This window comes from Scyliorhinus torazame, chromosome 11 (genome assembly GCF_047496885.1).
Source record: "Scyliorhinus torazame isolate Kashiwa2021f chromosome 11, sScyTor2.1, whole genome shotgun sequence".
NCBI lineage: Eukaryota > Metazoa > Chordata > Chondrichthyes > Carcharhiniformes > Scyliorhinidae > Scyliorhinus > Scyliorhinus torazame.
Genome location: NC_092717.1, coordinates 50,786,299 through 50,810,360, shown reverse-complemented (window position 1 = coordinate 50,810,360; position 24,062 = coordinate 50,786,299). Strand labels below are relative to the sequence as shown.

Genomic DNA, 24,062 nt, shown 5'->3' with positions numbered 1-24,062 from the left:
CCTTTTCCACGCCGCCCGGGAGAACACACTTTGTATGGAATACAGGTAAACATTCTTCCGATGTATATGTATTCAACAAACATCAACTACAATTCACTGTGAGACATTGCAGTTATTCTCTTTCACTAACTGTGGAATTCTGACATGAATTTACAAGACACAGCACATCGGAGTACAACTTCTCAACTCTTGTCCAGCAATTGTAAGCAGCAAAACGTCATCAGTGTGATTGCTGAGAATGTTAACTCAGACAATGTTGGAGTCACAGCAACAGTGCTACTGTTTCTGTACTAATAATGCAGAGGCCCTGACAAATGCTCTGGGGTCACGAGTCCAAATCCCACCATGCAGCTGGTGGAATTAAAATTCAATTAATTAATAAATGTGGAATTAAAGGTTAGCCTCAGTAATGGTGACTATAAAACTAACAGATTGTCGTAAAAACACATCTGGTTCACTAATGTGTTTTAGGGAAGGAAATCTGCCATCATTACCAGGGCTGGCACACATGTGGCTGCAGACTCACAGCAATGTGGTTGATCCTTCACTGCCCGCTGATATGACATAGCACGCCATTCAGTTGCACCAAACCACTTCAGTGAAGTTGAAAAAAGAGGAAAATTAGACAGACCACCCAACATCTACCTGTATACTGGATCCGACGTTGACACACACTTGCAAAATCCTCCTCACCAACATCTGGGAATCTGTGCCAAAATAGCAGCCCTAAGGATTAATCAAACAACAGCCTGACAAAGTCTTACTCACTGAATCATGTTTTCCAGCTAATGCCCCAGATTCCTCCATCACCACCCCTGGGAATTTCCTGTCCCACCGGCAGGACAGAGATGCACGAACAGTGGTATACAGTCAGGAGGGAGTTCAACGCTCATAGAAACATAGAAACAAAGGAGCAGGACCTGCGAGCCTGCTCCACTATTCAATATGATCATGGCTGATCCTCAATCTCAATGCCATAGTCCCACTTTCTCCCCCTACTCCTTGATGCTATTAAAATCTAAAATATTGGCTGAATTCCCAGGCCGTTCATTGGCAGTGGGGTTCTCTGGTCCCACCGGCAGCGCACTCCCGCCAGCAGGTGGTTTCAATGGAAATTCCCATTGACAACGGCAGGAACAGGCTCACCGCCTCTCGCTGCCAGGAAACACATAACTGGGGGACCGAAGAATTCCGTACATTATATCTCTTTCTGGATCCCACGACGTTTCAGGTTAAATAGGGCAAGGGAACTTTCTGCCCTCCGTTAGTTAATGAATCAGTACTCCTCCATGTTGAACACCTCTTTGAAGTATGGTGGGTAGTCACCACCAATGGTGGCTCAGTCACACCACTACTATCCAAACTGGCTGTGTCCTGATGGACATATCTGCCTGGTCGGGCCTGTGGCAAGTACTGAGAGAAGCAGAAAGGAAAAAACGGTTTACCTCAATCTTACAAATCCACCTGTTGTAGATTGCATCTGTCCATGACAGTATTGTTGAGAGTGACCACCGCACAGGTCGTGGAGATGAATTCCCAAATGTGCTAAATGGGATAAATCCAGAACAGATCGAGCAACACAACACTGGGCATCCAGGAGGCACAGTGGGCCATCAGCAGCAACAGAATTGTATTCAACCACAATCTGGTAATTCATGGCGTAACAAATACTTCACCCTCCCATTGCTATCAAACCACAGAATCAACCATGGTTCAGTGAGGAGTTTGAGAGAGCAAGTCAGGAGCAGCACCAGGCATATCTCAAAATTAGGTGCCAACCTGGTGAAGCTTTGATGCAGGAATAGAGCAGATCAAAGCTATTCTGCAGGACAGCAGCTATCCTGATCAAATCAATGTTCGCTCCAGTGCAAACTCACAAATAAATCAAGACCCATCACTTTTGGATCTGAGAATCGTGCAACCCACCTCAAATTACCCTGGAAAGGCAAAGCATCTCAAATATTTGAACAACGGCAAGCCATTTCATGCTGCTACTGTGCAGTGATTTTGAGAGTAGTATTTCTCACTAACAGGGTGCTGCTGTAATTCCAAAAGGACCTTCTGCCTAGCACACAATTGAGTAACATCGTGTATCAATTTTAGTGCCAGGGCGATGCCAGGAACACAGGTCGTATGTCCTAGCGATTTGCTGATTGAATCAAACAGCATGTTCCTTTGGTTGTTTGTAATAGGTAGAGTGCAGACCATCAGCCCACGTTTGCAAAACCCAAAACAAAATGTCTACATTTAGACGTGATTCCACAATTGCTGAACAATCCTAACTGCGCTAATAGCTACACTAACAACCTATCAAAGATAATCAGTCCTAGCGATTGGCTGATTGAATCAAACAGCATGTTCCTTTGGTTGTTTGTAATAGGTAGAGTACAGACCATCAGCCCACGTTTGCAAAACCCAAAACAAAATGTTTACATTTAGACGTGATTCCACAATTAGGCAGCACTTGCTGAACAATCCTAACTGCGCTAATAGCTACACTAACAACCTATCAGAGACAATCAGTTGAGCTTGAAACGTGGCTCATTTACACTTTCCGGAAGTGTCATACATTCACATGCAGAGGCCCATTTTCTGCAAACAAAAGAAATACGTTCAAGTCTTACGCTTTTTCTGAATTGCCTGGGAGCCTATAGTTTCCCAACACTTTCTTCATGCCAGCACCTTAGCCAATCAAAGTCAACTCACTAACAAATACACAGAAACGTTTGTGTGCATATAATAGAATCAAGATCATCTGCCCAATGATCATTTCTGTTGTTCAATTGTTTATTGAGTGATCAACAATGAAATTAGCCACTCCTGGATTCCTAACTAGCTGCAGATGACTAGTGGGTACCATATTCGACAACATTGATCTAATACACATTTTGCCAATGCCACCTGTGGAATTGGCGAAATAGTAAAAACTATCACAAGTTTTCACAGTAATACATGCAGGATTGTACAGGCCTGGGGATAACTAACACGGCATCTAATTTTCCTTTGACGTATCTATGTATATTACTTATATTGTCTTCTGCGACTTACAGGTTCCTTCATAGCACCATGAAATCAAGATCTCAACAACATATGGTACATTTTGTTTTCTCTGCAACCAGTAATAACTTTCCTATTCCTGTTACACAGTTCCAACCCAGCAAATTAATGATTTAACGATTCACATCTTGAGCCAATTTGTTTAAATTTAACAAAATTATTCACAAAAAAACCACATGCCACAACAGACTGAATCTAGAATTTGAAAAATAGAATGTTTTCTTCCACTCCATCTCAAGAATCACCACAAGCCACAAGCCTCCGATACACATGAAAAACAAATTAGGAATGCAGTCACTGGTTAGATCTTGTATTAGTCAAACAAAGTCACGCTCAAACTAATCACATTCTTGAATGCATTCTCTTTCTTTTGACATTATAGCCACAGCTCTAAAACAAAGTTCCACCCTGGTCTTCAAAACGCACAAGACTTCTATGGCAGTTTGTGAAAATTCCACTGACGCACAATGTGGAAATCTTGTTTTCCTAGAATTCGCACTGCTAAATTGTAGCAATCTCGATAGTAAATTGAAAATGCTCCAGCCTCTGGTTTCCACCACTAGGTGGGAGTCTCAAGCATAGAATGCCCTGGCTGTGTGTGTACGGACAACCTGACTGTACTGGACCATGGAGCCTCCATGGCCATCTCGATAATTCAATTCCATGCTCACAATAACTTTCAGAAATTTCAAGCTGCTAATCCGAACTGATCTTGGTGCTCGAGAGTCCAGGCTAACATCCAACCCTCAAATAACACCATCAAAATATCTAATTGGGGCAATTAAATCATTCTTGTTTGCGGAGCCTTGTTGTCCGACGCTGCAAATAGCGACCACACTTCCCTACATTACTGCAATTACACTATTAAAATCTTCCATTGGCTGGGAAGTGCTTTAGGGACACACTGAGGTTGTGAAATGCACTACAGAAATGCAAGTTTTCCTTTATAACCGGGCATTTGTCTGCAGCTGAGGTTAGCAGACCCTTTCAAACCTCCAGGCTTGTGGGAAGAAAACTCAAGGTAAACTAACAAATACGAAACATAGACACTAAAACAGAACTTCAGTCGCCTGGGTCCAAGCAGCATATTGCCATGGCTCATAGACAACATTTGGACAAATGTTGCACTTCCAATGTCTCTGCTCCAGTTTTGCAACACTAAGCACACATTTATGGCTCCTCCTTATGGTCTCTGTGCAGTAATACAATGAATCTTTCCTGTAACAAGTTGGTCCCTACAGAAAATAGTTTCGCCAGGTGGCACAGTGGTTAGCATTGCTGCTTCACGTCAGGGTCCCAGGTTCGATTCCAGCCCTGGGTGACTGTGTGGAGTTTGCACGTTCTCCCCATGTGGGTGTCCTCCGGGAGCTCCCGTTTTCCCCCCACAGACCAAAGATGTGCAGGTTAGGTGGGGGGAGTAGGCCTAGGTAGGGTGCTCTTTCAGAGGGTCGGTGCAGACTCGATGAGTCGAATGGGCTCCTTCTGCACTGTAGGAATTCTCTTAAGCTCAAGCAGCAATTGGTGCCACTGCAATACATCCGCATGGCTAAGAGCTACTTTGACAGCACGTTTTCAGATATGGCCATCCATAGCTTATGAGAGTGTAGGTAAAGAAGGAATATGGGTGACCAAGAAGGACCAACCAGACATGTGCAGGAGCCTCTAAATGCATTTCACTCTCCAATGGCTATTCTGTTCTGGCTATTCAGTCCAACGCCGGCATCTCCACATCATATTCTGTTCTGGTGAGAGTAATAATTACTCTGGGGAGGGTAGCCACACCAAGTCTACGGCACCATAAATAAGGAGGGTGTAGTGGTAAGGGTAGCAGGGAGATTGGGAAAGCAATAGTAATGATGATGTAGAGATGCCGGCGTTGGACTGGGGTGAGCACAGTAAGAAGTCTTACAAAACCAGGTTAAAGTCCAACAGGTTTGTTTCGATGTCACTAGCTTTCGGAGCGCTGCTCCATCCTCAGGTGAATCTTCCTCACCTGAGGAAGGAGCAGCGCTCCGAAAGCTAGTGACATCGAAACAAACCTGTTGGACTTTAACCTGGTGTTGTAAGACTTCTTACAATAGTAATAAGGCATTCTATCGTCAGGGGAACAAACAGGTATTTCAGCCCTGATCTGGGCTCCTGTCTCAGCGACCGGTGGGCCCAGTCCAGCTCAGGAGGGGTCGAGAAGACTCCCCTCTCCCACCAATTTTCCAAACCTCTTAGAAACGTAATCAGAGGCACTTGTACCTTCCAGGCCCTTTGGCATCCCAATAATTCTTATATTTTGCAGTCTGGAGCAATTCTCCAGGTCATCGAACTTGGCCTTTAACGCCTTTGTCTCCTCCGCAAGCAACGTCGTCTCTGCCTCTAAAGAGTCAATCCAATTGCGGTGATCAGTGAGTGCCACCTCCATCTTCTTACTTATCACCCCATGTACCTCCACCCATTGTTCCAACCTGTCCCAAGATTGCACGAATAGATGCCACAGACCCCTCAATCACCTTCAGCAGCTCCTCAGCAACCACTTGTCGCCGTTTCCTAAATTCACCTGACAAGAAGTCCACTTCTCAGTCGTCCACTGAAGGGGCAATGACGCCACAGAGACCTCCGCCATTTTGTCCCCTTCTGAGGCTCAAGAGACTTCTGAATTGGATGAAGATCCCTTGCCCAACATATGCCTTGTGCTGTACCCACCAGACATCACTCGCCAGTGGGGATCTATTTCTGTCGCACGATCCCAATTTCTTCCCAGAAATCACCCGATAATCAGATAGAAATGGCCAAAAAACCAAAACCCCAGGATGGAGCCACTTCATATGCGATTACTCACCTCAAAGTCTCCACCAGAGGTCCTATCACTCGAACCTCACAATTTACCCTATTTGTCTTGCGCAATACATCCCATACCTGTTCTATGGAATCTATATCATTTACAGTGGCCAGTGTGCCCCATGTTGTGGCCAGGGAATGTCCATTGTGGCCAGTAGAAAAAAAGGTGCTTTGCATTAGTGAGAATACACAAGTCATATTTAAGAAATCATGACTTTCTAAAATAGAGGCTTCACCCTCTATGGGTTCATAACTGGTCAGTTATTTTCTGTCTATTCTAGTTTCAAGGTCACAATATCGAACAGGGACCCCAGAACATGAAGTTTTGCACTGAGTGCACTTCTGTAATCTCCTTTGATGTTCCAGGTGCAGTATCGGTCCAAAGTTATAAATATGCTTAACATGGGCGGCACGGTAGCCCAGTGGTTATCACCGTTGCTTGTTTGGACATTCTGAATTCTCCCTCATACCAGAACAGGTGCCGGAGGGTGGCATCTAGGGGATTTTCACAGTAACTTTATTGCAGTTTAATGTAAGTCTACTTGTGACACTAATAATGATTATTATTATAAAATTATTTGGTAATAAAGTTTTGCCTTTCGACCAGTTTAGGATTCTCTCTAGATTCTGTATTGTGACAAAGATATCATTGCCAAAATTTCAACAAATTACTTCAAAATGCTTTTTCTGTTTTGTGGGCAACATGTTCATTTTGCAGTCATTGTTTCTCTCTCCTCATTCAACTCCCCCCATCTTCTACATTTCTTTGCTCATCGTTCTTTGCTCACACATTTCTCCAGCCACTCACCCTTTCTTCCTCTTATGCTACTCTCCTACTAGTCCTTTTCTTCTGTTGCTCTATTTTCCACTTCCAGATCACTCCCTTCCACTTCCGGTTATCTTTTGTCACACCTCACTTTTTAACTTCCCTCTCATTCCTTCCATCATAGAAACATAGGAATTATGAGCCAAAATGGGCAATTCAGCCCCTCAAGCCTGCTCTACCGTTCAATCAGATCATGGACGATCTCTTCCAGGTCTCATATCCACCTCCCTACCGGTTTCCAATATCCCTTTAACCCGTTTTTTTATTTTTTTTTATTTTTATAATTTTAATCAGAAATATATCCAGCTCCTTCTTGAAATCACTTGCTGACTCAGATTACACCGCACTGTGGGGCAGCAACTTCCACAAATTCACCACCCTCTGCGAGAAGGAGTTCTTCCTAATTTCAGATCTAAATCTACCCCCCTCTCAACCGATTTCTGTGACCATTCTAGATTGCACGACAAGGAGGAACATTTGGTCTACGTTTTCTTTATCAATCCCTCGATCAGATCCCCTCTCATCCTTCTAAACTCCAGCGAGTATAAGCCCAAACTATTTACTCACTCCTCACACATCAACCCTTTCATCCCCAAACTCAATGTGCTAAACCTCCTCTGAAATGCCTCCAATACCACCACATCCTTCCTCAAATAAGGAGACCAAAACTGGACACAATACTCCAGATGTGGTCTCACCAACGCCCTAAAGAATTGCAACAACACTTCTCTACTTTTATATTCCAGTCCTTTTACAATATACGCTAACATTCCATTTGCCTTTTTAATTACATACTGTACCTGCATACTGACTTTCAGCAATTCATGAACAAGGAGACCCAGATCCCTCTGCCCAATGCATTTTGAATCTGCTTTCCATTTAGATAATAATTTGCCTTTCTATTTTTTCAGCCAAAATGGATAACCTCACATTTATTCACATTCAACTCCATCTGCCAAATTTTGGCACAATCTCCTAGCCTAGGGGCTGGTTTAGCACAGGGCTAAATCGCTAGCTTTGAAAGTAGACCAAGGCAGGCCAGCAGCAAGATTCAATTCCCGTACAGGCGGCGGAATGTGGCGACTAGGGGCTTTTCACAGTAACTTCATTTGAAGCCTACTTGTGACAATAAGTGATTTTCATTTCATTTCATTTCATATCTATGTCGGTCTGTAAAATCTTTATCTCCTCTTCACTGCTTGCGTTCCCACCCAATTTTGTATCATCCACAAATTTTGCTAAGTTACACCCTGTCCCTGCTTGACAGATCATTTATATAGATTGTAAACAGTTGAGGTCCGAGGACTGACCCCTGTGGCACCTCACAAGTTATAATTCACCAGCCAGAGAAGGACCCATTTATCCTGACCCCCTGCTTTCTGTCAGTCAGCCAATCCTCAATCTAATCTAGTACTCTACCTCCAATCCCCTGCAATCTCACCTTCTGGATCAGTCTTTTATGTGGCATCTTGTCAAACGCCTTCTGGAAGTCTAGATATACCACATCCACAGCCCCACCCCCCCCTTATCCATCTTGCTGGTTACGTCCTCAAAGAACTCAGGCAAGTTTGTCAAGCACGACTTACCCTTCATAAAACGATGCTGACAATGGTGGATTGAGCTTTTTCTTTCCAAAAGTTCAGTTATCTCCTCCTGAAAGATTGAGTCCAACAACCTCTCCACCACATAGATCAAGCTAACGGATCTATAGTTTTCTACTTTTTGTTCTCTTCCTTTTCGAATAGGGGTGTCACATTAGTGTGTTTCCAAACCACTGGGATCCTTCCAGAATCCAGGGAATTCTGAAATATCATAACCAATGCATCCACTATCTCTGCTGCCATTTCCCTGAATACTCCAGGGTGCAGGTCATCAGGTCTCGGAGACTTATCTGCCTTTAATCCCATCTGCTTATTCAATACTGTCTCCCCAGTATGCACCAGGTTCCTCTGCATCAACTGTAATTTTTTGAAAATGTTTATCATCCATGAAGACAGAGGCAAAATATTGTTTCAGTGCCTCTGCCATTTCTGTCTTCCCCATTATCACCTCAGTAGTATCGTCCTCTAAAGGGCCAATATTTATTTTAGCTATTCTCTTCCTCTTTAGATACTTATAGAAGCTTTTGGTATCAGTGTTTCTTTTCTCCTAGTTTCCTTTCATAGTTCATCTTAGCTCTTTTGATTTTATTTTTAGTAGCCTTTTTCTGAATCTTCAAGTCCGCCCAATCCTCCAGATTACCACTAGCCTTTGTAATATGGTATGCCCAAGTTTTTGTCTTTATGTCTTCCTTGACTTCCTTGTTTAGCCATGGAACGTTTTTCTCTTTTACAATTCCTCTTCCTCCAGGGGCATACTTTAACTGAAAGATATTTAATATCTCCCCGAACATCCACCATTGTTGCTCAACTGTCCTACCCTTAATTATTTGTGCACTTTTCTTCTATTTCTTCTCTCCTCTGTCTCTGCTCCACCAGTATCTGAAAATCAGTGTGAAGCAGTCATTGCTAATGGTGTGAAAGGCAAAAAGGGTGTCCTGAAAAAAGTCAATATTGCTGAATGATTCAACCATCAACCCCGCCCCACCCTCATGTTCCCATGTTCCACCTGCATAATTCACTAAAATCAATACATTTTTTTTTTTCAAGAAAGAAACTTTTGTAACAAAAGCGATTTTTGCATGGACTTACATCTTTTATTATACGGGCGCCACAGGGGTCCTTCAGATTTACTGCTATGCTCTGAGGAAAAAAATAAAGAGCACATTATTCAAAACAGATTACAAAATAAACACAGTCACCACACACAGCGTGCTGGCCTGGCAAATCAAATGAGACAAACATGGCCATGAATGGTACATACAATTTCCCGCCATCCTTACCAATCTGAGTAAAACAACAAAGTTCAAACTACCTACATTTTTAAATTTAAAAAAGTCCCCTATAATTTTCTCTTTCGGGCACCTAGAAAAATGAAAAATATCAATAAATAAAACCTAAACAACACAGAGCTAGATCAGATAAAGCAACAACAGTTCTAAATAGATTCCAAGTGCAACTTCATTCACGAGTAAACTATTAGATATCGGTGTTACAATGGTTTAGTTACCAAGGTTTATTACCAATATTACCAGCTTGTTAACAAAGATGAGTGATTGTCCACCAATATTACAAAGGATTATCTGTTTATATAGCTATGGCACAGTCACAATGGGCTGACAGGTCTCCTTTTGTGCTGTATCATTCCAGGAGTCTAATATTACAATGGTTTACTACCAATGCCAAAAAGTGCTACAACACCCTGGGCTAGGGCACGGTCAATTCCAGCCCCACTTGATCCGGAGTCACAACACAACTGAATTACCAAATAATTCTTAGAAAAATACCTCAAGTCTTTGGTCCTTTGCTGCCCAATATTACAGTCACCAGGTTTGTAAATTTAAACAGAATTATTTTCTATTTATAACAAGAACTATCATGAAATATGCAGCAAATACAACTGGCTAACGATTATCTAATATCTAGTCCCCACTTTAACTTATCATAGAATTTACAGTGCAGTGCACTTGCCGCCATCCTCTACTCACACAAGACAAACAGACGGGAAGCGAGGGGTGAACATAATAAGTAAAATAATAAAGAGTCTTTGTTTCAGATGGGTTGTCTTTAAGCACACCTTCCTTCACTAGGCTTTCAGGTTGTGGTCTCTGTCTTCAGTCTGTAATGGTTTTCATTGTAGATTCATTTATTCAGGTTCGCTATAGGTTCAGAAATACAGCAGCTCACAGCATTTCTGGAGAGAAAGAAAGAGGGAGAGAGAGAGAAAGAGAGAGAGAGAAGAGATGGATCAGACACCTACAGCTCCATCTTCTTTGAGCATGCAGGACCCAACTCTGCTTTCCTTAGATCTCTGGAAATCATCCCACTCAGGCAGGATCCAATCACCACCTGTCACCAGACATAACAAGGCCTTTTGGCCAATTCATTGGCCACCAGCCAACCAATTGAACCGAGTCCCAACCCATCTCTCGGGTGCCACAAAGCCAGAGTTCGGCTGCTCAAAAACTGGCATCATATACTGTGTTGCAGCTTCTTGAATTCCTCATTCTCTCTGTTGCTCGACTTAAAGATACATGACCATTAAGCATCCATGCATCAAAATGATAATGACAAATAATAAAGAAAGGAGAAATAAGGGAATCATCACGAGGGACCCTCACAAAAGGTATAGATACCATTGTTACAAAGTCCATGATTTTAGTGTAACTGCAATTAATTTGAGTACAGAGACATTGAAGTCAAACAATCCTCAGATTAAATTAACATTGTTTTCATAACTTGATTGTTCAAACCTAAAAAAAATAGAGACCAAGAATAAATGGAAAAACTTAACAAATTTACATAGTTTTTTTAACGAACTAGTTTGCCCAACCAATTAAAAAAAGCAATTCCGGTTTGACAGGCATCAACCTGAAATATTAACCGTCAATGGGGCAGCATGGTAGCACAGTGGTTAGCACAGTTGTTTCACAGCTGCAGGGTCTCGGGTTCGATTCCTGGCTTGAGTCACTGTCTGTGCGGAGTCTGCACGTTCTCCCCGTGTCTGCGTGGGTTTCCTCCGGGTGCTCCGGTTTCCTCCCACAGTCCAAAGATGGGTTAGGTGGATTGGCCATGCTAAATTACCCTTAGTGTCAAAAAAAAGAGGTTAGATAGGGATTACTGGGTTGCGGAGATAGGGTGGAGATGTGGGCTTAGATAGGGTGATCTTTCCATGGGCCAGTGCAGACACGATGGGCCGAATGGCATCCCTCTGCACTGTAAATTCTATGATCTAATCTCTCCACAGATGCGGTCAGACCTGCCAAGTATTGCTAGCATTTTGTTTATTGAAGATTCTCAGCATCTGCAGCATTTTTGTCTTATTTTAACAGCTTGATTAAATAATCTTACTGCACCACTAGTGACATTTTCAATGACAGGCAGTTCAAATATACAAGACAAATCCTTCATTACTGGCACATTATGGATTTATTTCCTCTCCCTTCCGCAATAAACATTTCAGAAGATCGGTGTGTCCATTGGACTGGGAAATCATTGCGTGTTTGCAATGCTAAAATTAAATTGGCTTAATCTACCTTATGTAAAATGGTGTACAATAAGTCACATGATGCCAGTGATCCATGACTTGTTGGCACTATAGGAGCGATTCCGTACTCTCACTATCACAGACTTTATGATCTCAACTTGCATTAAGTCTTGTCCACCCATCACCCTATGGGCTGCACAATAGCACAGTGGTTAGCACTGTTCCTTCACAGCGCCAGGGACCCGGGTTCGATTCCCGGCTTGGGTCACTGTCTAAACGGGGGGTCTGCACGTTCTCCCCGTGTCTGGGTGAGTTTCCTCCGGGTGCTCCGGTTTCCTCTCAAGTCCCGAAAGACGAGCATGTTAGGTGAATTGGACATTCGGAATTCTCCCTCAGTGTGCCCGAACAGACTTCGGAGTGTGGAGACTAGGGGATTTTCACAGTAACCTCATTGCAGTGTTAATGTAAGCCTACTTGTGACACTAATAAAGATTATTATTACCCATGTATGTGCTCACTGACCTACACTGGTTTGCTGACTTGTAATGCCCCATTTTAAATTTCTTATCCTTATCAAGCACCTAGATGGCCTCAACCCCTTACTACCTCTAAATGCTCCTGCTACCCGACAAATCTCGGAGTTCTCTGGGTCCCTCCCAATTCTGGCCTCTTGTCCATCACCCATGTTAATTATTCCACCATTGATGGGCATACGTCCAGTTGTCTAGGCCCTAATCTCTTGAATTTGTTCCCCAGGGCTCTCTGCCCCTTCTTTCCTCCTTTAAGATGGTCCTTAAGGCCTATCTTCTTGATCAAGCTTTTGGTCATCTGTTCGCGTGCTCCCTGATATGGCTCAGTGTCAACTTTTTGTTTGATAATGCTACCTTGAAGCAGGCTGAGGTCCGTAATAAGTGGCTGTTGTTCCACAACGCTATGAACTAACATTGTAACACAGGTCATGGAGAGTAATCAGCACAGTTTTTGCAGTATTTGCCAACACCTTGCAGATCTTTTGTTTTCATTTTTCTTTTATTAGGGTTGGGCAGCGAAGGAGACAAACAAATATAGAATGTGATTTACTCAAACATTATGTCAGCCTCACCTTCTTATTTCGATTTACACTAAGGAAGTAAGCACTCTCTGTTCCCACAAATGGTGGGCCCCATGCTCGAGTGTCATCGCCAGCACCTGAAACCAAGGGAATGACTGACGGTGAATTGATTAGTACATTTAAAATTGTAGTTCCTTCTCCCTTTATTACAATTACACAGAAAATTAAATATAAATCTCTGATGTGAGGTCATCCCGGAATGCACTTCATCCATGACTTCATGTTCTCCTCATAACCCATAATTTTGAGCGCTCCACTCTTACTGACACTAGCTGACATAATTTGTCAGAAAAATGGTAAAATCTATTTCAGCTATAAATTTGTTATCCGGCACGCTTGGGGAATGGGTGGTGCCAGTTCATCACAAATGCCAGTTAATGGGGAGTGATGTTACTCCGGTGCAGTATATCCTTGCTCAGATCATTTAAACGGAAAACGCCAGAACAACTTTGCAGATTTACAATCTATTGTTATTATAATTATTTTTTTGCAAATAATGCATTATTTGAAAACTGGAAATGATGGGCTTTTTTTTTTAAATGGAGTTGTCAGAAATTCAGCTCTAAACATCATCTCTACACTATCCCCAGTCAAATGGAAAGGCCAAGGCTGCTGTGAAATTGTCAAAAGGATCATCGAAAAAATCAAGTAGATCCAGCACAAGGCACCCGAGAGTGGAGAACACACCTACTGAAGGCATGGAAGGTAGTCCAGTTCAGTGACTGATGTCACTCCGCACTCAAATTACTCTTCCAACAGCTAAAACACCATTGAAGCCAAAGTGGCAACAGGAATGAATGACGATATCAAAGTGAAACATCAGAAAGCCAAATTTCACTTTGCTTTAAGTTGCCAAATCATTGGAGAGCTAATCAGAGTGCAAATATTCAATGCTTTCAACAAAGGTCAGCCCACTTGGGAGCTGAGCAGAAATGTTGTCACCTCAATCACACACGATGAAAATGAATAGCCAGATATGTCGTACCATAGGTATATGAATGGAACGGGAGAAGCTACTTCTTCAGAGCAGACAGCTGATGAGGAAGATGTGAGTTAACCAACAGCACAAGGAACTGAATGACCATCAGTCACAGAGGACAACCATACCCCAACAAAGGCAACAGATCAGCAGCAACAATTGCCACAGCAACGACATTCTCCAGAGAGGCAACATCACCCCAGGAATGGGCAGACATTGGGCAAACAGCCAATAACAACCCACATGTTGCTGGGTGGGCTGGGATTCTTTTTCCTGGAGCGTAGGAGGCTTAGGCCTGATCTTAGAGGTCTATAAAATAATGAGGAGCATAGATAAGGTAGATAGTCAACATCTTTTCCCAAAGGTAGAGGGGTCTAGAACTAGAGAGCATAGGTTAAAGGTGAGAGGCGAGAGATACAAAAGAAACCAGAGGGGAAATGTCTTCACACAGAGGGTGGTGAGCATCTGGAATGGGTTTCCAGAGGCAGTGATAGAGGTGGGTACGATTTTGTCTTTAAAAAGCTGTTAGATAGTTACATGGGCAGGGGGTGTATAGCGGGAAATGAGCCAAATACGGGTAAGTGGGACTAGCTTAGTGATAGAAGCTGGGCGGCATGGACAAGCTGGGCCGAAGGGCCTGTTTCCACGCCATGTGTATCATTAGAAGAACTAAACGTTTTAAAGGTTAAATGTGCAATGCTTATGTACAGACAAACAAAGTGGGTCAGATTGGAATCACCAGTTTTCTGTACACAGATGATGATTTTCATTGTAGACCCTGTATGTGCCTGAATGGCGACCGCAAATTATAGTGGAGATAGATTGTTGTTTTCTTTTTATAAAAAGAGGGATGTTTGGAGAAATAAATGTCTGTGTGCAATGTGGTTTGTCATAGTCATGTAACCTCTGATGTGCTCATGGTGTAAAAACTTGAGAGCAGAAGCCATTTCATCCACCATTCGGAACACTTAGAGTGGTCAGAGTGTGGTCAACAAACAAGCCATTAAACCTTTAGACCAGATTTTTTTCAAACTAGCTGTCTGAAAACAATTGGAGAAAGATTCACGTGAGGCTGCTGAGAGAGCAGAAAATCTTGCAACCAAGTCAAACAACTTACATTCATATAGCACATTTAATGTAATAATTATCCCAAGACACTTCACAGCAGTGTGAAGAAACACCAAGCCCAGGTGACCAAAGCCTCAGCCAAGATGCAGGTTTTTAAGGAATGTCAAGGACAGAGTAGAGAGGCTTAGGGAGTCAATTTCAGATCTTGGGGTCCAGATGATTGAAGCCATTGGTGATGCAAAGGGAACAGAGGATGGGCAAGAGACCAGAGTTGGAGAAATGCCGTTCTTGAAGGATTGTCGGGCTAGAAGAGATTACAGAGTTACAGAGCTAAATATTAGGGTTAGGTTTTTTTAATATTGAGACTTTAGTGGACCGGGAGTCATCATAGGTAAGCGAGCACAGGTGTGGTGGATGAATGAATTAGAATACAGTAGCAGAGTTTTGGATGAACTTAAGTTTACAAATGCTCAAGAGAGTATTTGAAGAGAGTCCGGAGGTAGTAAAAACGTGGATTCGAGTTTCAGCAGCAGGTAACCTACCCTCACCTATTTCTACCCCTCATTCCAGTCTCCTCACCCAAAGTCCCAATGTACCAAGCCAGAATTGTTCCCGACATCCCCTCACCTAAAGTCATTCATGCCCACCCCGACACCTCCACACTGTCATTTGTAGCCCATTATCTCCCCAGTCTGTGTCAAGTGTCTACCGACCTATTTTTCTCTACCTCTGAGCTTTCTAATCAACTGTTGCTTTGGTCCCATTCTCCCACTGTACTTGCGAGCCATAATCGCAATCTCATTGCCCAAGGTAATATAAAGTCCTAATTTCTGCCAATCACTAATGTATGCCCTACTGGTGTACAATGCCTTGAAGTGTGACATACTGGATGCACGCTAGATGCAAGACTCTCAGTTGCATTGACAATTTTCCCAAGGAAATATACCTGGATGGTTGTCGTCTTCTCTATGCTTCACATTTCCAGTGAAAATTGGAAGTGGTTGCTAAGACTTATATAGCTAGAAGAAACTTGGAAGGAATGCCTGCATAATCAGACAGCTCAAACAGTTGAAATTGTCAGGAAAGGCTTTAGCTTTCCAATATGCTTCGCATCACTTACTCCTACAACTTGCACTGGATTCCTTGATTACTTTTAAATGAATGAAAGCTCTGGGTAGGGGGAATTGCATTTGGAACTTCAGGGATGGTCACCTTGGTGGGCAAGTATCTTTTACAGGTGAACACTCACAGAACTGTGGAGGAGAAACACACAGGAGAGAAAATGAGAGCAAACCCACAGGAGTGGGGTAGAGAAAGAGACAAATGCAGAATGAGAGAAGGAAACGCTCTTAAGCAGTGTATTCAGGATCCTAACTCATGGATAAGTAAAACGGGTTTTCCTCATGTTGCCCTTAGAGTCATCGATGTTTACAGCACATAAAATGCCCTTCAGCCCATTGTGCCTGCGCTGGTTAAAAACGACCTACGTACTCTAATCCCATTTTCCAGGGCTTGGTCCATAGCCTTGTATGCTTTGGCATCGCAGGTCCACATCTAAATATTCTTAAATGTTATGAGAGTCTCTGACTCCACCATCCTTTCAGGCAGCGAGTTCCAAACTCCCACCACCCTCTGGGTGAAAAAGGTTTTCCTCACATCCCCTCTAAACCTCCTGTCCCTTATCTTAAATCTATACCCCCTACTCTCTCCACAAAGGGGAAAAGTTTCTTACTGACTATCTATGCCCCTCATTATTTTATATATCTCAATTATGTCTCCCACCACCCTCTCTTCTCTGCTCCAAAGAAAACAACCCCAGTCTATCCAATGTCTCTTCAGAGCTAAAACTTTTCAATCCAGACAACATCCTGTTAAATCTCCTGTGCACTCTTTCCAGTGGAATCACATCCTACGTTTAATGTAGATTCCAGAACTGAACACAGATATTCTGGCTGTGGCTTAACCAACGTTTTATACAGTTCCAGCATAACCTCCCAGCTCTTTTTTTGAAATTTAGAGTACCCAATTATTTCTTTTCCAATTAAGGGCCAATTTATCGTGGCCAATCCACTGAACCTGCACATCTTTGGTTGTGGGGGTGAAACCCACGCAGACATGGGGAGAATGTTCAAACTCCACACGGACAGTGACCCAGGGCCGAGATTCGAACCCGGGCCCTCAGCGCCGTAGGCAGCAATGCTAACCACTGTGCCATGTGCCGTCCTTACCATATGCTTTCTTAGCCACTGTGCCCACCTGCTTTGCTACCAAGGGACCAGTGTACATGTACACTAAGGTCCTGCTGATCCTTGGTGCTTTCCAGGGTCCTGCCATTCATCAAGTATTCCCTTGCCTTGTTTGTCCTGCCCAAGTGCACCACCTCACATTTATCAGGATTGAATTCCATTTGCCACTGATCAGCCTATTTGACCAGCCCGTCTTTATCCTCCTGTAATCTATGGCTATCCTCCTCACTATTTACCACCCCACCAATTTTCATATAATTTGCAAACTTACTGATCAACTCTCCTACATTCATAGAATCATATAGAATTATAGAATCCCTACAATGCAGAAGGTGGTCATTCGGCCCATTGAGTCAGCACCTACCCTCGACCCACACCCCCACCCTCTCCTCGTAATCCCACTTAACCTGTTGGATACTAAGGGCAATTTAGCATGGCCATGCCATCTAACCTGCACATCTTTGGTCTGAGAGGCAACCGGAACACCAGGAGAAAACACACGCAGACAAGGGGGAACGTGCAAACTCCACACTGACCCAAAGGTCAGAATCGAAAACGGGTCCCTGGCGCTGAGAGACCACAGTGCTAACCCTGTGCCACCATGCCGCCCTGTCTAATAATTTATATAAACCACAAACAGCAAGGGTCCCAACACTGATCTCTGAGCGGGTCCCCCACTGGACACGGGCTCCCAGTTCGAAAAACACCTCTCGACCATTACTCTGATTCCTGCCACTCAGCCAATTGTGGAGCCAATTTGCCAAATTTCCTTGGATCCCATGGGTTCTTAACTTTGCTATCAGTCTCCCATGTGGGACCTTATCAAAAGCCTTGCTGAAGTCCACGTAGGCTACGTCAAATGCATTGTCTTCATCTACACACCTGGTTACTTCTTCAAAAATATCAATCAGTTTGGTCAGACGTGACCTCCCCTTAACAAAACCATGCTGACTGTTCTTGATTAATCCTGGTCTCTCCCAATGCAGATTAATTCTGTCTCTCAGAATTGCTTCCAATAGTTTCCCCACCACTGAGGTTAAACTGACTGACCTGTAGTCTTCTGGTCTCTCCCTTCCTCCCTCCTTGAATAATTGAACCGCACGGTAGCATTGTGGATAGCACAATTGCTTCACGGCTCCAGGGTCCCAGGTTCGATTCCGGCTTGGGTCACTGTCTGTGCGGAGTCTGCACATCCTCCCCGTGTGTGCGTGGGTTTCCTCCGGGTGCTCCGGTTTCCTCCCACAGTCCAAAGATGTGCAGGTTAGGCGGATTGGCCATGATAAATTGCCCTTAGTGTTGGGTGGGGTTGCTGGGTTGTGGGGATAAGGTGGAGGTGTTGACCTTGAGTAGGGTGCTCTTTCCAGGAGCCGGTGCAGACTCGATGGGCCGGGTGGCCTCCTTCTGCACTGTAGATTCTATGATAATCTATGATAATTAGCTAACCTCCAGACTCCTCCCCTGTGGCCAGAGAAGAATGGAACCTTTTTTCCAGCACCGCTGTGGTTTCCTCACATGCCTCACTCAACAGCCTAGGATACATTTCATTTGAATCTGGAGGTTTGTCGACTTTTAAGCATGATAGACCACTCAGAACCTCCTTCTCTGTCTATATTAATTTCCTTAATTTTATCACAGTCCTTCTCCCTGACTTATATACCCACAGCATTCCTCTCATTAGTGAACACTGACACAAAGTATTCATTTAGAACCCTACCTATGGTCCTCCGGCTCCACACACAAATTACCATGGTGATCCTTAATGGGCCCTACTCTTTCCCTAGTTATCCTTTTTCTCTTAACGTACTTGTAAAACTTAGCATTTTCCTTTATTTTACCTGCCAGTATCCTTTCATGTCCCTTTTTGCTCTTAATTTCCTTTTTAAGTTCCCATTTGCACATTCTATACGCCTTAGGGCGTCTGCTGTTTTAAGGCCTTAATATCTGCCATAAGCCTCCTTTTTTCTCATTATCCAATGCTGTATATCCCTCTATATTCAGGGTTCACTGGACTTTTTGGTCCTACCCTTTTTCTTGATTTGAAAATGTTGGCCCTGTACTCTCCCTATTTCCTTCTTGAATGTGTCCCACTATATATAGTTGACACAGATATTCCTAAAGTGTCTGCTCCCAGTCCACTCTGGCCAAATAAGACCATAAAGACCATAAGACACAAGAGCAGAATTAGACCACTCGGTCCATCAAATCTGCTCTGCCATTCAATCATGGCTGATATTTTTCTGATCCCCATTCTCCTGCCTTTTCCCCACAACCCCTGATCCCCTATCATATCTGATCTTATTAAAATCAGCCTTCCCCCAGTTTAGAATTTGATCTCACGCCCATTCTTGTTCTTTTCCATCACAATCTTGAATCAAATGGAGTTATGGTCACTGTCTGCAAAAAGCTCCCTTACTTCAAACAATTGACTGGCTTCATTAACTAAAATTAAGTCCAGGACCACCCCCTCTCTTTACTGGCTTAAAAAGTTCTCCTGGATGCATTTTAAGAATTCCTCTCCCTCTAAATCTTTTAAACTATGACTACCCTAGTTAATCTTGGGGGTGTTGAATTTCCCCACTGTCACTACCCTATAACTTTTATCGTTCTCTAAATTTGCCTACATATATGCTCATTTATTTCCCTCAAGAATGTTAGGGGGCCTAGAGAACACTCCCAGTAATGTGATTGCTCCTTTTTGTTTTTTTAAGTTCTTTTTGGCAAGATGAAATGAAGAGAATATGGGGGAGAATGAAGAGAATATGGTGGAAGAGATTAAAAATACACAGGACCTAAGCAGAAAGGAAAGACCCACACACTCAGGTGTGGAACATAGGACTTAGAAGCAGGAGTAGGTCATTCAGCCCTTCAAACCTGTTCTGCCATTCAATAAGATCATAGCTGATTGTGGTATCAACTCCACTTTCCTGTCTGCCCCCCATAATCCTCAGCTCCCTTGTCTAACACAACTTTATCGAACTCAGCCTTGAATAAATTCAGCGATCCTGTCTCCACTGCTTTCTGTAGAAGAGAATTCGGACTTGCAACGCTTAGAGAAAACAATCCCCACCTCCATTTTAAAAGTGAGACCTCATATTTTTAAACTGTATCCCCTAGTTAAAGTCCCTCCCTCAAGAACATCCATCCAGTATCCACACTATCAAGTCCTCTCAGGATCATATATGCTTGAATAAGATCACCCCTCGTTTTTTGAAACTCCAATGGGTGTATGACCCAACCTGCTCAACCTTTCCTCAAAAAGATAACCCCTTCATCCCAGAGAGGAGTTAAATGAGCCTTCTCTGCTGCCTCAAGGCACAGAGTTCGATCCCGGCCCTGGGTCACTGCCCGTGTGGAGTTTGCACATTCGCCCCGTGTCTGTGTGGATCTCACCCCCACAACCCAAAGATGTGCAGGGTAGGTGGATTCGCTACGCTAAATTGGCCCTTAACTGGAATTTTTAAAAACATTTTATAAAGAGCCTCCTCTGAACTGCTGCTAATGGAATTGTATCCTTTATCACATAAGGAGACCAAAACTGTACACAGAACTCCAGGCATCATCTCACCAAGTTCCTGGACAATCACAGTGTAACTTCCCTACTTTTATATTCCGTTCTCCTTGAAATAAACATCAACATTCCATTTGCCTTCTTAACCACTTGCTGTGCTATGCATACAAATTTTTGTGATTCCATATACCAGGACACACACATCCCTCTGTACAGCCGAGTTCTGCAATCTCTCTCAATTTAAATAGTATACTGCTTTTCTATTCTTCCTACCAAAGTGGGCAAGTTCACATTTTCCTACATTATTCACCATCGACCAAATTTTTGCCCACTGTAGCCATGTAAAATGGCTGCGTTCCGATTAATCTGGCCAAAACCCAGTTTAAAATGGCTAACCCGAAAGACTGCTGGGAAAAGCAGCCAAGAAGACACAAGCAGGCAGCTGCAGACAGGTTTGCAGCTTCAGCTCGGGGAACGTAGCCCAGATCGATACTCAGGGCTATCAACAGCCCATCAACCCAGGAATCCGCAGTTTCATTCAGGACTGTTTACACCTAATCTACTCAGACATCCACAGTTAAATCGGCTATCCCCGGGAAAAATTGCAACATATTAGCAATTGAATACCGGGCCAGACCTGTCGGCGCCTGCAGTGGCCGAAACAAAGACAGGTGAGCGACCACCCCCCGATCGAGGAATCGCCTCACCATTGGACACATTGACCCCAGAGATTGGGGACAGAATCCAATCACTTGGGCCTCAGGGTCAAGGGCCTCCCCGGGAGGCGGGAAGCCCCTGGGCCCTATAAAAGTGAAGGTCCAAGTTCAGATCTCTCTCCCTCTCATCTTCGCCTGCTCGAGACCTTCGCAAGACCAGCCACCGGCAAGTGTAAGTTTGAATCCAACGATCGCTATCCGGTAGACACCTAGCTACCGACCTGTAGCAGCCTTTTGAATCCCGCGGGCCATATTTGATTGGACAAGCCATTCGTTTCCCTGACCTGGTGGGCTCTTCCTAAGTTAAGTATTGGCCAGTAGTGATAGGTTTGTTATATAGAAAGTAGTATTAGGGTATTAATATTGCTTGTTGTATATAATAAATGACCGTTGTTTTAATCCTTACTAAGCGGTGTGCTGTGTTATTAATCATAACCTGAACTTGAACCACGTGGCGGTATCATAAAGATACCTGGCGACTCATGAGCAAAGGTGACCTAAACAAAGCAAATAGACTAAGGTTAAAAAGAGCAACACCACTCACTTAACCTATCTATATCCCTTTGTAGACCTTTTCCTCCTCTTGACAACTTAATGCCCTACCTCACTTGGTGTCATGGGCACGAGTTCGGGAAGATTATAACCCGAGTCCCAGGGTCTTGTCAGCATTTAGGTCTAATAGTTTTCCCAGGGCATTTTCTGTGGTGATGGGAGTTATTCAAGTTCTTCCCTGCATTTCCCTTCTTGATTATCAAGTCGCTTTGAGAAGTTTTTCTATCTATTACAGTGAAGACAAAAATAAAATACCTGTTCAACACTTCTGCCATTTCCTTGTTTTCCATTAATAAATCCCCAGGCTCACTCTCTCAAAGACCAACATTCACTTTAGTTACACCTTTACGGTTTGCCCAAATTGATTCTCCATCATGCTCCTTCAAGCGAAGATCATCTCTCACTACTGTAGTAATGCCATCCTTAATTATTAGAGCTACCCCAATATCTTTGCCTGACTGCCTGTCTTTTTGAAATGTCAAATACCCTTCAATAATTAGGTCTAAGCCTCTGTCACCCTGTAATCATGTCTATGTAATGGTTATCAGGTCATAAATATCTTCCCAAGAGCTGTTCAAAAGCAGTTAGCCAGGACATAGTATCACTAGGTTGTGCGTCAAGAACACAGCTGTCTTTACTTATTCATAAGTGCACAATTGAAAAAAGGAGAAATTCAGCAGTGAACAAGGAGAGAGAACTGTAAATTGATACTGCGGTGATAATATAGGAGAAGTAGGCCAACCGGCCTTTTAATGGGGTCATATTTGATCTGATATGATAATCCGCAACTCCACGTTCCCTTACTGATTAAAGATCTGTCTATCTCAGCTTTGAACACACCTAACGGCATAGCCTCTAGAGCCTGTGTGGTAGAGAATTCAACAGATTCACTACCCGAGAGAAGAAATTCTTCCTCATCTGTCTTAAATGGGTGACCCCTTACTCTGAGGTCATGTCCACTGGTCTTGGACTCTCCCACAAGGGGAAACAATCTCTCAGCATCTATCCTGTCAAGACCCCTGAGAATCCTATGTGTCAAAATAAGGTTGCCTCTCGTTTTTCTAAACTCCAATGAGTACTGGCTCAACCTACTCAATCTCCTCACAAGAAAATTCCTCCATACCTGGGATCAACCTAGTGAACCTTCTCTGGACTGCTCCAATACCAGTATATCTTTCCTTAGATAAGGGGACCAAAACTGTTCACAGTATTCCAGGTGTACCTTCAATATTTTAAAGGGATGGGAGTTAAATAAAAAGCAAAATGACTGTTGAACATAAAACCTTCACTGGTGCCCGTGGTAGAAAATAGTGTCAAAAAAAGCATGGGAAGGCCCAATAGGGAAGGCCCAATAAAGCATCTGCTTTTTTTAATAAGAAAAAAAAATCTTTCACAACCTCAGCATGCCCCAAAGTACTTTATAGCCAATGAAGTACTTGTGAATTTTGCGGTCACTGTTGAATTGTTGGAAAATGTGACAGCAAGTTCTACAATCAGCAAAAGCCATAAAATTTGTTTTTAGCAATAAAAACAGAAAATGCAAGAAATATTCAGGCCAGGCAGCATCCATAGAGAGAGAAACATTTAACATTTCAGGTCGCTGTCCCTTCATCAGAACTGAGGAAAGGTAGAAGGGTAGTAGATTTTGAGCAAGTGAAATGGGGAGATAGGGGGTGGGGGAGGGGGAGGGGAGGGAAGGTCTGTGATAGGGTTGAGGGCAAGAGTCATGGAACAAATGCTGAAGGGAATGACATTGGGCAAAGTAAAGACACAAACTATGTGTTTAGATGAGGTATGGATGGCTAAATAGCAGCAGTCCAAATCCATAGTAAAGGAAGAAATAAACTAGAAACGGCCAAACCAGCACAAATAAAATATGAAACAAAATGGAGGCAGAGGTTATGATCTGAAATTGTTGAACCCCATGTTGAGTACAAAAGGCTGTAAAATGCCAAGTTGAAAGTTGAGGTTCTGTTCCTCAAGCTTGTGTAGAACTTCACTGAAAAACAGTGGCAGGTCAAGGTCAGAGTGGGAGAAGGTGGAAAATTGAAATGACAAGCAACAGGAAATCCAGGGTCATGGTTA

General features: G+C 43.3%; 1 protein-coding gene across 9 annotated transcripts in view; it reads right to left on the bottom strand.

Moving 5' to 3' along the window:
- sugct (succinyl-CoA:glutarate-CoA transferase) overlaps window positions 1–24,062 on the bottom strand; it is an 842,325-nt gene that overhangs the window by 760,822 nt on the left and 57,441 nt on the right. For 4 of the 9 annotated variants that reach the window (XM_072467239.1, XM_072467242.1, XM_072467238.1 and 1 more), the window contains 3 exons: window positions 12,900–12,985; window positions 9,403–9,453; window positions 646–726 (listed from right to left, as the gene is read on the bottom strand). In XM_072467239.1, coding sequence (XP_072323340.1) covers window positions 646–726; window positions 9,403–9,453; window positions 12,900–12,985 — 218 coding nt within the window. Of the gene's footprint in view, window positions 1–645; window positions 727–9,402; window positions 9,454–10,387; window positions 10,495–12,899; window positions 12,986–24,062 lie in introns of those variants that run through there. The other 5 variants (XM_072467243.1, XM_072467245.1, XM_072467240.1 and 2 more) reach the window with 3 other exon arrangements.